Raw genomic sequence first — 15,005 nt, 5'->3', positions numbered from 1 at the left:
ATTGTGTTAGAATACAGGTTCGCTTGGCATAAAGGCAGTTAAACACGAGTGGCGCGTGCGACCAAGCGATATCAGGCAGACGACCGTGCGTCAGTCAGGATTTACGGATTTACTCATCAACGACTGATACATAGGCAGACGGTTGAACAGCGAATTTAATTTGCTAACGAGAAAATTTTAATTTGTTTTAGTCTAATCTTTACATTGTAATAACTTCAGTTTATTTTTTGTTCCCGTTATTGCTGCGGGCGTAGCGAAGAGGACAATCAATTGCGCTACGACAACGAAACTTTTTCCGCTGTCTGACACTATTCCATCATTGAGATAGAGAGACAAAAAATGTTTACTTGTCGCACGCTAATAATTGTCTTCTTGGTTCCTTGTTCCTTGACGCGGGTAAATATTGTCTGTGGCAACATGAGTGATAGGTACCTATATGTATTAGATATATTAAACGTACCTATTGCTGCAGTAAAAAAGTTGACATTGATATCGACATAGTCAACACTATGACAGCAAAGTGTGCAATAATTACGCTCCTGCAATCGTACAAGGAACTAAACGTAAACAGCCACGTCGATATAAAATAAAAATTACAACAGAATCCAGTAAGTGTATGTATGATAAGTAAAAAATAAAAGGTCTTATTGCAATAAAAAACTGAGCCGTCAAAAATTCGCTTTCAATTAGCAAGAGGATTTAAATTCAATGGAGCGTTTGATTCGCTGGCGGCCGGGAGCGGACGCCTCTAAGCCGCTGACGGCGACCGTGTGGATGCAGCTTTACATTGACAGCTCGTGCCGTTATTTGAGATCGCGGTTACAATTGGAATTCGTATCTACAGTCAATATTCAATGATCTCTTGGTAATCTGATGCGAACCGAAACTTACGATATTTTCGAACAAAAAATACATCCATTTAATTATTGAATTACCAATTTTTTAAACATAACATAACAAACTTCATCATATTCATTTGTGTGTATTATTATTATTTTATCTTTATTGCACAAAAAAAAACATCATACAAAAGGCGAACTCTCTCCCAGTCAACCATTAGGCAAAGCAGAAAGTTGTGAATTTATAATACAAGTACAGTCGAGTTCATAAATATGTGTACATTTCTTCACCTTAAGGCCGATAGTCCACTACCATATGTTTGTCATAGAAATATGATCATAGGCAACATGCCGTCCTTTTTCTTCGCGTTGGAAAAAAAAGGAGGCATACAGACCTATGATAACATATGATAGTGGACTATCGGCCTAACACATATTTATGAACTCGACTGTACAAGATTTTCATTTCAAAACTGAAACGGGACATATTGCGTGCACTTACATTCTAACGAAGTATCACGTTCACGGCCCTGGCCATGGGCAGGACTTGCGAGGAATTGTAGGCCAGGCCCCGTAGCCGAATGGCATTTCTCCGACGCCAAACGAAAGCGATACGCCGCTGGCTCTGTCGCGCCAATACGCAAGCGCGATAGAGATAGATATCTACTAGCGCTTCGTTTCGTGAGCGTTTCGTGAGCGATTGTGCCATTCGGCTAGCCACCCAGCGCGTGCTACGCGCTACGAGCGTAGCCAATAACACGGGCATAAACAGATGCATACATAAATTCACGCCTGCATTTCCAGATGGGGTAGACAGAGCAAACGAAACTGCTCAAGTTTCAGTGTCACTCTTTGCAATGCCCCTTCAATGCATTAATAGAAAACCAAATTGTGATATTGCAGTGACAGGTTGCTACCCCAATTTCACACGCCACAATCGAACCCATATCCCACAGTTGACTTCTAAGACACCCTCGGGAGGAGAAAGAGTGGTGAAGGCGGTTACTGAATGAGCGTCCCGCCTGGCGGGTTTCTGGCAGTGAATAGATCAAATACAATTTTACTAATATTATTCTGAGTTTGTAATCGTATCGCACATCACGTAAACTTGTTCAGGTAATTCAACTCTACTTATTAGTTAGCCAGTTAGCACATCAGTGGGAACGCGAATCACGCGTCAACTAATTACTATCAAATTAATTACGACACGATCTCGAGTTGAATCGCTAAGTGACTTGGTGGATTAGTGGCGTCTTCGATTACATGCTGGCGTGTATCCAGATACACATAAATAGCACTTAACGGTGTCTCGTCAATTCATTGTTCGTGTAATAAGCTTACCTCATTGCGCCTGACCAGAACAAATTACCTCATATGAAAATGACGTAGGTATGTAATATTTATACTAGCAAAGATTGATAGAATGTTGTGTTAGCTGTGACCTTTATACATACCACCCGTCTTGACAAAGATAAACATTAGTCATCGTGACTAAAATTACCACCATAAGACAAATTTTGCAAGAGGTGTGTAAGAGATGGCTAAGTTTTCTGAATAGGATTTACCTAAAACCCACTGATTAACTTATCAATACCTATCATCAAAGACTGAAAAATGTACACGTTTAGTAAATATCGCCTTTGCGTGACTTTAAAATGTATTTTTTTTTATTCTTCGTCTTTAAAACTTATAGTAAAGCTGCAAACTCAACGTAGGTATATATCTAGTTACTTACTGAAGACCCAAAGAATCACAAATCATTATTTTTAAGTAAGCTTAAACTATTCCCTTTTTATATAGGAGTTGTATATTTAACTTTCCAAAGCATTTTGATGGCTGCCTAAGTCTGCGTTAAACGAACCGTGTTCAAAATTCAAATAAAACTGCTTTGAAGAGAAGCTGCGTTCCGTTTCGCACATTATTTACTTGTAATGTTATAAAAAACTATTTGAGACGGGTATTCCTACTTATACAGCGAGTTTTGAAATAGGTTCTCTCTGATCTGAGGGACTCTCTATCTCGTTTCTCGAAATCGATGTAATCTTTAGTTGTGGTAAGTAACCGTTTAGGGGCGCTTTTAACAGATTCCACGAAAGGAATGTTATTTTCCGAACTCATGGAAGCTAAATGTTTTTTTTTTCTATAATAATTTAAATAATCTATATTTCTCATGCTATCGAACTGTTACAAAACGTTTAGGTCATTTGTTTGCATCTACAGAATATTTTTTTAGCGTAATCATACATAAAAAAGCCGGCCATAACACCGGCGGGTGGATACCTGCTATAACTCTGTGTGTAATAATAAAGAATGATAATTCTTTGTTATAAGACGGAGGGTCCAAAGGCACGCAGACCTTAGGGAAATATTTGCCAACGCGTTCAAATATTGGTTCCGTGGGGCTCACGCACGCTTGTCAGCCCTATGTGGGTCACGGGACTCCATTTATTAGTTTACAATACGAGATAAAATGCTTTTGGTCCGTGTAAAAATGCAATAAAAGAAAAATGAATGCCTTTTAAATTAATAAATGTAATGTCTCTGAAATATTACTTTCGTTTCGTGTCATAAGAAATGTTTATTTTGTTCAATAAATCGAAAATATTTATAAAAAGTTTTAAAGTAAACTACGTTGGCAGCGGTTTTGTTAGGGCATAATTACACTGCATCGGTCACCTAATGGAAATTATGAGGTTGCCAGGCAACCGACGCGACGTTGTTTTCATGCTGCGAACGACTCAATGTAATTGCCGCTTTAACCCAGCCAACATCATATTTTCATCGAAGCATCTAATTTTAAAATAACACTTGCACTCTCTGGGCTATCAAAATCGCTGCCGCGTACCTTGGTCTGGATCTAGTTATATGTTACCATTGTCATTTACTTACCAGAAAAATATTTATATTGTTTCAGGTGAAAGTGATGCTTCGCGTCGGCGCCTCAGGCGAAGGTCCCTTCACGAGTGGCACCCAAACGTTCTCGTTGGACAAACGCAAGAAGCAAGTGAGCCTCTGCGAGAATGCCACCGGCGCCGCCACCGCACCAGAGGACAGGAAGGTCGGCGTGGCCGCGCCGAAGATGTTCGCGTTTGATGCGATCTTCTCACAGGATGACTCACAGGTAAATTAACCTTGATGGACTAGGGTAAGAAACAAGTGAGCCTCTGCGAGAACGCCACCGGCGCCGCCACCGCACCAGAAGACGGGAAGGTCGGCGTGGCCGCACCGAAGATATTCACGTTCGACGCGATCTTCTCACAGGATGGCTCATAGGTAAATTAACCTTGATGGACTAGGGTAAGAAACAAGTCAGCCTCTGAGAGAACGCTACCGGTGCCGCCACCGCACCAGAGGACAGGAAGGTCGGCGTGGCCGCGCCGAAAATGTTCAATTGTTTACGTTCGACGCGATCTTCTCACAGGTAAAGTTTCACCTCGATGGATTTATCCAAGAAAGACACTGGGTGAGCGCCGTCTGCGTCTGTTGCGATTTTCTACTAATATGGCTCAGAATAATTAATTGAAAGATTAATTAGTGTCTATGATTACGTCTGAATTACACTCATATTGTATTCCAGCACATTATCACATTTTATAGTTATAGGTTTAAAAGCTCGTTTTCCCTTCTCATAGCAGAACTAAGCTCCCCAATTTAAGCGAGGATTGCCAATTGATCCCGCGCGATGTCGCTAGTTTACTTTCCGCAAACTAAATTACTGCAGGTAAGGCGGCATTTCGTTTCACGACCTTTTTAAAAATGTACGTTTACTCTACGTTTCGCGCCCGGCGTCAACTTTATGAGGTAAGTATCTTTCCAGCTATTTGGAGATAAAATGAAATTACTTCAGGAATTCTGCTGCTCGAGGATGAAGAAAATGTCATGAAGTATGCAACATCTTATAATACCTAGCCTAGCTCCTACAGTTTAAATATCTTTTCTGGAATCTTCACAGCAGAAAAATAACATGTAAGCATGATAAGGTGAATATTCTTAATAAAAAATAAGCGTAGCATTTTTGAAATTGCACAAAATTAACCATACGTTATACCGTCGTTCGATTTTAAAAGCACCACATCGCATAACTCCGTCAAAAATGTCTACGCGATAGCCTGCATAACGAAATGCCTACATTGTTAAGCGTACATCGTTCGGATATTAGCAAGTTTTACGTTCTTACGAAATTCCACCATTGTATAAAAGTGTAAGACATTTTCTAGAATATCTCACAATTTTTGATGCAACTATTTTAGGTAACCTGATTTCACCGATTCCGTTTTTATAATAATAAATTTATTATAAACCCACAAAAGCAAGAAATAAATGAATATGCATATGAACGTTTTAATTCTCCAATAGTAATTATACATAACTGCAAACGTCGAACAGACAAGATTTATTCTTAAACAGTATGAGAGGACAGCCTATAAATACCTGAGTCTAATTAGACTATTCCACAATTTCCTCATAAATTTAGCCGTAACTCAGCATTCCGCAGCCATTAATAGTGTGTAATCCCCTTTATCTAGCGCGTTAGGCACTGGCTTAAATGCGAATCGGAATTACATTCGTACGAGTTCCCTAATAGTACATTTACACGAAAATACGCCAGTTAACGATTGGGTATTAACCGAACATTAATGAAATTATTATGGCACTGTGCGTAAGTCATTTAGTTATTGTGGTGATAATGTTTGTTTTGTCTGTGCTATAGGTAATGACAATGACACTACCGAAATTAGAATTACCCTACTTACTCGATTTCAGAGATATTACTTTTAGAATGTACCTAATGCTCTAAATGGTCACTGCTGAAATGAATATATTTTAACCCCCGACGCAAAAACGAAGGGGTGTCGTTTGACGTGTCTGTCTGTGTGTTTGTCTGTCTATCTGTCTGTCGGTCTGTCTGTCTGTCTGTCTGTCTGTCTGTCTGTCTGTGTGTGTGTCTGTCTGTGGCATCGTAGCTCCCGAACGGATGAACCGATTTATTTAGACTTAGTTTTTTTTTGTCTGAAAGCTGACTTAGTCGGGAGTGTTCTTAGCCATGTTTCATGAAAAACGGTCTACTATGTCGCGGTCGTTCGCGTTTCTTCAAAATTTTAATTTTGTGGTTAGGTTATTCAGATAGTAACGATCAGTCACTAGGTATCCTCTGTACCATTGTAATCTTATAAAGCTGTAACAGACTCATAGCACCGCACCAATAGTTGAAGTTTTGTTACCTGGGTACTTACCTAAAGTACTTAACATAAATTTTATTGTTGTATTTGTGATCGTAAATATAAAAGTATAACAATGTAATACTGACGGAATGTAGATGTAACTTAATTAAACTTCACAAGACATGGTTGTAGTTTGAGTTGTGGCTCGGACTGTACGTGTACAGTGGCGTGCAATAATTCAGCTGACAGCCTGACAGTGGGCTGACAGCGACTTACGAACCTCGGCCCAGCTTAGCGGACGGTCACTTCGTGTTATAATGGATTTACATAGGTACCATTAAGGTACAGATACATACTTAGGGCCCGTTGCATCAAACCGTCTGTCACCGTTAAAGCGTTCGTTCAATTTTATTGTATGGGAAGTTCCATAGACATCTACTGCGTGACGATGATGTGTCTGTCAAATGTGGTTGATGCAACTGGCCCTTAATCTAATAACTGAACTGAAACTTCTAATGCGACTTGCAACTGACAGCGGTAAGCGTTTAACAGTGTTGCCAACTCGATTTTTGAAAAACGACGCATTACGAAGTTTCACTTCTTCCGTGCGGAGGGATTCCACACACTATTTTTTTTTACGCAAACAAGTAAAAACCGAAATAGATACTATACACTAAAGAAAAAGCGATCAAGCCCACTGGTGGCGAAGCCGGGGTTTTCCATATCTTTTTCAGTTTATAATTTATATATAGTAGTGTTACTACTTAAAAAAACAAATCAAAAAATATTTAATAAAATAATTTGATTTGTTCCCTACATCGAAGTAAAAACCGGTGAACTTGACTTCTGCAGGTAGAAATCGTTATGAATTTCAGCCTCATTGTCACTTTATAGAGTGTTACAATAAAGCTGGTTACTAAAGCCATAAATGTTATGTAAAACAAATAACATAATAGTGTATCACTTCCATAAAGTCACACTTTTGCTTAGTACGCATATAAAATTAAATCGATATATGATTACGTCTTCCAAGTCAAGATAAAGGTTTTTGACTAATGCCGATAGTGCATAAGAATAGTTTGTTTCAAACTTTACGCATAATCAATTACAAATAAGTACCTTAATATTTCTCATTTCGTTAACTGGATGAAACACCTCTCATAACAAATTGCGATGTTTTTTTAATAATGAACTGCCCTCTTGCGCCGGATCTAAACGCTTTCAATTAGCGACGAGGGGCCATTAAAATTTTCATTCACAACAATTTCAATATTCCCGCTAAATGAATTTGTTCGAGTGGGGTCGCTAAGACGGAATTTAAATAATTAATTATTTAATATATAGTTAAAGTAAGTGTGTGGGTTGGTATTTGACCTTTATTTTATTAATTAAAAATATTACTACTGAAGTCAATATGAAGATTATCTTCTAGTTTTTTGATCCGGTCACACCCGGTATTTGAATGGAGAACTGGGTGTCATTCTACAGATAGCTACACACGAGCTTTACACTTGACTCTTGCATAACTTACGACGATTTAAAAGGATATTAACCAAAAAGATATAATTTAATTTTGAGGTCGATTCAAAACACAGGTACCTACTTAATATATTTAATTTCCAAATTTCTGACTAAAAAAACAATCCCAATAAGCGTTATAAAACATTAACATCACAAAAACAACAAGTAAATGGATTGGAACATAATCTGGGGGCATACCTTAAGCCCCTAATAATTATCTCTATCCAAAAAACACAAGATTTCCCGAGATCCACCGAAGGCTGCCGAGGTCTACCGAGGTCTACCGAAATCCCGAGGTGTGCCGCGGCTCAGCCCGGCTTTGCAACGTAAACATGATGTAAGTGGCAGATTTGCTTAAATTATTCAATGCATTACCTCTAACGCTGGCGTTGCGAAGTTTTCCCTTCCAAATCCCTTATTAAACAAGGTCAACACAAACAAAATATTTTACCCAACTTAATTTTTTGATTGTTTCGAAACATTTTGATTAGGTAGTTTATGGACTGGATACTGGATCGCAGAAAATGAGAGGCAGGGACATTCCTACTGGATAACTAGTTATATTTATAACATCATCATCATTCAGGTGTGATAACTTTTGTTACAGACGGAGATATGTTCGAGCGCTCTCACGGATGTCATCCATGCGGTGATCAACGGGACGGACGGTTGCCTCTTTTGTTTTGGACACGCAGGACTAGGTACAAATATTACATTTATTTAAATTATAGTACGTAGGTACATGTACTGAGCTTTTCAGGAGCAGAAATAATATAAGTTGAGTAAGTAAAACTACAAATAAATTCTGAATAATATTTTTATTGCAAGGCAATTAACCAGGCTCACGGCCTATAGCATCATAATTGAGAAGTCATTTTGTTTATAATCCATTGTTATTGCTAAGCAATTCTTATCTATAGCTTTCCTATATTAAAGCTAATCTGCGACAAACTCGATCAGTGCTGCGCACTCAAATACGTGACGGTAATTAAAACAAGATAGGAAATTATTCACTCAGTTTGAGAATCCCCAAAATAAGCGGCATGTTAACTAAGCTCGGTTTTAGTGGGATCTGGCTCCCAGAGAAGTTTCATTTGGCGAGCTTTCATTCAATTTGCATTTAAAACCATAATCCTCGAGGTAGGGGTAAGAAGAGGCTTGTTACTTTACCTCGTTCTGAATTATCGCCGTAATGAAAATATAAGCCGCCTTATTGTTCTTGCGGATTATTATCCTGAGCTGGATTACTTGGAATAACTTGCAAAAACGATTTGCAGAGCATTAAAATTGTAACCTAATTCTCTCGATGAAATCTTAAGACTGCGCATTTTCAATTTATAGACTTTCGAAAGTTTATTTTTCGATGGTACCATACATTTGTAAAATAATCTTATTCGTTTCAGTCCCTGAGACTTGTTCTCAAGTTCAAGTAGGTATTATAAGTTACGGCTATTTAGGAGAAACCCGCTTTCTCACCTTGTGCGTTTATCAAACTTTCAATTAAGACTCAGACTCTTTCCCATTTCGATGCAAATTCGGAGGCGACGAGGCGAGGCGGGCGAACTTCGCGCCGCACTTTATAGTTCACTTGATAAATAGCAAAATAACTTGCGGTCTGCTTTGTCGTCACCAGCTTTGAATACTTAAAGTTTTTCGGAAATGGAAGTCTAGGAATTCATTTAATGGATTGATTTCCAACTGAGGTATAGGTACCTTTGTAAGTGGGTGAGGTAGGTGGTTTCAAAGTGATGGTTCTCGATATTTCAGTCATCATCAGTGGTTGGACTCTTAGTGTCATATCTAACAAATCCCGAAAACGATTCCCGTTTGTAAGATCTTGGTCATCATCATTCGCGTGCTCATATCAGATCCCATCCATTTGGAATCAGCGCAGCATCTTTTCTTCCACACCTCAATTCAATATTTCTAAGATATGTGATTTGTCCAAATATCATACTTCAGAATGGCAAAAATTAACGCAGGAAGTAACCCAAACTACTTGAACTCTCCAGGTAAATCGTACACAATGTTGGGGCGACCGGATGCGGCGGCGTCCCTGGGCGCCATCCCGTGCGCCATCGCCTGGCTGTTCCGGGGCATCGCTGAGCAGCGCCACAAGTGCGGCACGAGGTTCTCCATACGAGTCTCTGCCGTTGAGCTCTGCACCAACACCAACCAAATCAGAGATTTGCTGACACCTTATCAAAATGGTAAGTGCAAAGAGATAAATCGGTGTTAGTGATACAATACAATGAACGTTTGGCACGTTATGCTCCGTAGCAAACGAAGATAAACTATCACTGTCCTTATAGAAGAGCTAAAGAAAAGGAACACGTACTATACGTTTCCTTATAATAGCGCAAGCGATCGTCATCTTAGTTAGGCCTTTAGGTGACACTTAGAAATTTCCTATCCTATATCAATTTGGGTTCAAGGCTCTGGCTACCCCGCGGAACCCAGTGTTTTGACGCCAAGCTAGTTTTCAAAATCTAGAGCTGTAAATCGAAGAGTCATCATAACTTGATTAATGTTCTACTATTGTTATCAACAGACACAGAACAATCTCCCGGCGTCTACCTTCGAGACGACCCACTCTTTGGAACGCATCTCCAGAACCAGTCAGAGTTGCGCGTGCACAGCGCAGAGAAGGCCGCCTTCTACTTGGATGCCGCACTAGCCACGCGGGGGGCGAGGGAGGAGGGCAAGGACAGCCATCTGCTGTACACTTTGCATGTGTACCAGTACAGTGTTGGTGGAAAGGGGGCGGGTAGGTTGTCTAATTTTGTTTTAATTTCTGCGGTGCGTAAATTTGTGTGAAAACGTACACAAATTTACGTCACTTTTTATTACAATTGTTCACAGATTTTTTGACATAAAGTAATAATCTCGAATAGGACATGCTTTGTAAAAAAAGTTCTACATTATTTTAAATTTTACAAAGTATCAACGATTAATTTAACTACATAAGAAAGACAAAACTTGTTCGTACAAAAAATCACTCAGCGTCTACAGATCAAAGTTCAGACTGATTAAATGAGTAAACTAATGAAGTTTCTTGTTCACAGTCGCCGGAGGTCGGAGTCGCCTGCATTTAATTGACTTAGGAAACTCAGAACGAGGTAAAGCTAGCGGAGGAATCCCGCTTTCTGGGCTAGGAAATATATTACTGGCAATATTTAATGGTCAGAGGCATCTACCGTACAGAGATCATAATCTCACACACGTACTGAAAGAATGCCTTGGGTCGCTCACTTGCCATACTGCCATGATAGTCCACGTGTCTCCTACTGTACAAAACTACTCTGATACACTGACTACTTTACAATTGGCATCGAGAATACACAGGCTCAGAAGAAGAAAAATTAAATATTCAGCTAACAATAACGCGGGATCTGGAGGCAGTTCAGGAGAGGATGCATCAAAACCCAGCAGCAGTGAACCAGATCCGTCAAGCAGTGACCTGTCCGCAGACACTGTTATATACGTCGGACCTTTAGATGACGCAACTGATGGAGAACATCCGCCAGTATACATTCCACACATGAACTCTGGCGACAACAGAGGTGTTATAAGTAAAGCATTGAGAGGATCGGCGTTAGAACATAAACATAGATCATCTTTATCTAAAGTAATTGAGGAAAAAAGCCCTGTGCATAAATTACACTTTTCTCCTAAAGCTTCCCCTATGAAAACTGCCCTACAATCTTCAAGTCATACTCCAAAATCATCACCAGTTCATTCCGCAACCTCCAAACTAACACCAGTTAAGAAAGCAGCCTCAAAACATACAGAAGATGTTAAAAGTACTAGTGACGAACAATGGATAGATGGCCCTCGAATATCTAAATCAAAATTAGTAGAAGTTAGGCATATCATTAAAGAAACCCAAGAAAAACAACGTGAAACCTGGATTGATGGACCAATGCAAGAAACAAAATTGCCATTACAATTTGAATCAGTTCCGATTCAGTCAAACCAACTGCCCTTGCAAATTGGCATACTCGGTTCACATGGTAGTGAAAGTATTGGATACGGTTACATGGATAATCATAAGAAGAATATGATTAGGAAATGGGTTGAAAATCAAACATCACAAATTCATAAATCTCGACATAATTCTCCCAGTCATAAAAGTCAACAAAATCATAAAAATCCTGCACAGAAAGTTACAGAAGAACCAGAGGCAACACACAAGATGGAACCAATGAAAGACACAGCAAAGCGCATTCACGTTGAAGAGTCTACTGTAAGAACCGGCCTAAAAGCTGCTTCAAAAGGCAATATGATAGAAGAGGAGAGCATAGGTCCACCAATTAGTGACACTCAAACACCTAAGAAGTCTAGTATTAAAATTGCTGCGAAAAATGACATTGATGACGATGATGATAGCGAGGAACTAGCAGAAATACCACCCGCCCTGCCTATAATACAGCCAAGTAGTCTAAGTAGTAGAGAAGTATCTATGGAGAGTTTAGATAGTAAATATAAAGAACGAATGAGAATGGATGATGAATTAATGTCTAACCATAGCAGAGATATTGACGCTCATGGTTTAAGTAGGTTAGCAGAGGATGATGACGAAATCTTAGAAATTATAGAAATAGAGGAACCTTTAGAACCGGTTCCAATGCAAGATTGTTGCTTACAAGTCACTGAAGAAGACATCGCACTTTGTATGGGTTACGCCGATAATCATTTCCTGGATGCGGACCAAGAAGATGCAGAAGATCATCCGCTGAGGATTCTTAGTCAAGAAAACTTAACCGTAGCATCAACATTTACAGATACATTATCATTATATAGTGAAGTAGAACGACAAATTAGAAACGAAGCATATCTTAGACAAACTCTTGGATTTTATACAGAAAACTTTTGTTACGAATATGCCTTAGGCGGTGATGTGAATCCTCATGAAAGTTTACCATCATCTCGTTCGAGAATAGATGACATGTTGGGACTGGCGGAACTGTACGGTTCTAGAAAAATGTTGGACAACAGTGATTTACCCAACACGAGGATCGCTCCCCAATTTCAGTCACTGTCTCTTTGCAATGTCAGAGATACAGAAGAATTTCACGGTGATGGTTCAGTTTACAGTGAACCCGCGTATCGACCCAGTGATAAAATATGTGATAGTTGCAAGAGAACCATGTCTCGACCGGGTAGTGCGGTCGGAGAGTGCGGTGCATTTCAAGAATGTACACAGAACGACGCCTACGGCCCTTTTGAGAGATACCGAGGAAACGACATAACAGACGCTAGAATAGCATCACTAAGACATCCAGATGGAGCATCAGATCCAAATTTACGAGAAGAAAAACGAATACCAGGTAATGGTGCACCTGCCAATAATTTTCGAGAGCTAAAGTCAAACCTTCATCTTGAAGTTACGCCTCCCGTAGTAACAACTGAACCTCGTTCGGACAAGAATGACAAAGGGGATAAAAGTGTAGCAAGAATCGTTGGTAGTTCTAAACCTGATGGTTATGATAGTGGCCACGAATCCACTCCTAGAACAGGGAAACACAGCCCCGCAGCTACCTCGAGACGAGCTGAGTCTGGCTACGACTCTGTCCCGAGAGATTCAGACGCATCATCATTAGACTCATACCCGACGCGGAGAGCGGCGGTGGCGAGAGCGCACGCCAAGAAACACACAACCGCAAAATATAAACAACATAGCGACCGTTCTTTTTGTTCGTGGCTCCGAAATCCTTTTGCATGCAAATATGCAGATACAGATCCTGAAATTAGTGATTTTTAATGTGATGATCGAATGGGTCGATCAAACGAATAGAATAAAATTACTAGCATTTACTTACCCTTAACGTTACCGAATTTAATCTGGAGACTGCTTTTGTACTCTAGATATACTCGTTTTTATATAGTTAAGGCTTTTGCACTAAACAATGAGGTTACCGTTGTATTTTTCTAAACGTTGCTTCTTATGTGCTCAGTTAAAATAAAATTGACGTTGTATAATTGTAAATACAAACGTATTAAAATAAACTCTACTTTGAATGACTCTTGATAAAATTGTCAAACTTCAGCTCATTTTTGTACTTTTATACTGTCAGAACTTGAAACACTTTAACATGTCACTTTATCTGAGAAATGTTAAATGTAGCTTTTGTACTAACTCGATTGTAAACTTGAAGCAAGATCAAAAGTCTTCCTCCGTCTTCCTCCTAGACAATCATATCGTCAGCATTGTTCTTTCTTCCTTCATGTCCACTAACCTCATTAAATAAATTTCTACCTACCTACCTTCAATTGTTGGTTTATATTGAACCCGGTCATTGTACCTAAACTATTTATTAAATTTTTGTGTTATTCCAATCAGGATTAAAAGGCACGACAGAAATGAAATGTTCTAGTACTAAGACTGTTGTCATTTGCCATGTTTTGTATAGCTTTAATATTTTTTGATAATGTAATTATTAACGTTCACTGTCGGCGTGTCCGTGTGTAAATAAGACTTGATTACACTTAATTCTAATTACTGTGGCTTTATTAAATGTTGGTGAACCTAGTTATCGCTTATATCGTCAATGTTTTGTTATGGTACGATTAATATTACAAATATTTATCCTAAATTTTACTATGCGTTCGTATTAGTTCACAATAAATTGTTCAATTTCAACTGAAGTTTGAGCTTTATTTAAATCCCTTTACTTATATAAAACGATTAAACCGATAAGCCTACCTTTTTTTGTTAAGCAGATAAATAGATAATTGTCCGCCTGCAGGTCTCCCAAAATCTCTTAATGCAATAAGCACTTATAGCGAACCTATGAATAAATAACATGAAACTCAAAACTTCCCACCACCCCAGGGGTTGAATTTCAAAATCTTTTGGGGCACAAACTTTTTCCTCAAAAGTGGAACAAGTTTCCTCGCCGTAAGGGGGCGCTATTATCTTTCATTTCGCCAGTAATTTAACATTCTCTGTGCGCCCCGACAAAATCATGCTATCAAATAAGACGTTTACCCTCTTTTAGGGGTGACAACTTTTTTTTGGAAATCTCCCAATAATTTGTTAAAGTGGCAGCTGCTTAGCCCATAACGCTTATCGGGTGCTAAAAAGATTTCCCTTTTTATGTTTTAGAAGGTAATCTCTAGGAAATTGGAAAGGGAAGAGAAATATTACTCAGAAAGGCAATTTGTGGGCAACGATAATTTATGTAAATTCTGTGAGAGAATATTATTCTTGTTGCCTTGTTGGTAGGTATGTATGTATATGTAATTATAAAATTAACTCTACTTAAAAGCGCTTATTCTACGACATAAGCCTATCCTGCGTATACAATAACTTCTTATAACTTTGAAACCTGGAAACATACTTATGAAAATATGTTCGTTCGATCTCTTTCGGGTACGATCCACTTAATATTCATACCAAATAGAAAAGTCTAAAGATTTCTTAGTGGAATATGATCATGAATAACAATAAAGATTTCATTTAATCACAAGTCAGTCCGCA

General features: G+C 38.9%; 1 protein-coding gene across 6 annotated transcripts in view; it reads left to right on the top strand.

Annotated features, from left to right (window-relative positions):
• LOC125231216 (kinesin-like protein CG14535) overlaps positions 1-14,164 on the top strand; it is a 330,022-nt gene extending 315,858 nt beyond the window's left edge. For all 6 annotated transcript variants that reach the window (XM_048136598.1, XM_048136623.1, XM_048136606.1 and 3 more), the window contains 5 exons: positions 3,754-3,960; positions 8,130-8,223; positions 9,535-9,732; positions 10,074-10,289; positions 10,588-14,164. In XM_048136598.1, the coding sequence (XP_047992555.1) occupies positions 3,754-3,960; positions 8,130-8,223; positions 9,535-9,732; positions 10,074-10,289; positions 10,588-13,286 (3,414 nt within the window). In that variant the 3' untranslated portion in view covers positions 13,287-14,164. The remainder of the gene's footprint in view (positions 1-3,753; positions 3,961-8,129; positions 8,224-9,534; positions 9,733-10,073; positions 10,290-10,587) is intronic.
• Positions 14,165-15,005: the final 841 nt, after the last annotated feature.

This window comes from Leguminivora glycinivorella, chromosome 1, assembly GCF_023078275.1.
Source record: "Leguminivora glycinivorella isolate SPB_JAAS2020 chromosome 1, LegGlyc_1.1, whole genome shotgun sequence".
Classification (NCBI taxonomy): domain Eukaryota; kingdom Metazoa; phylum Arthropoda; class Insecta; order Lepidoptera; family Tortricidae; genus Leguminivora; species Leguminivora glycinivorella.
Note: the sequence above shows the minus strand (reverse complement) of the source record. Positions and strands in the feature narration are given on the sequence as shown.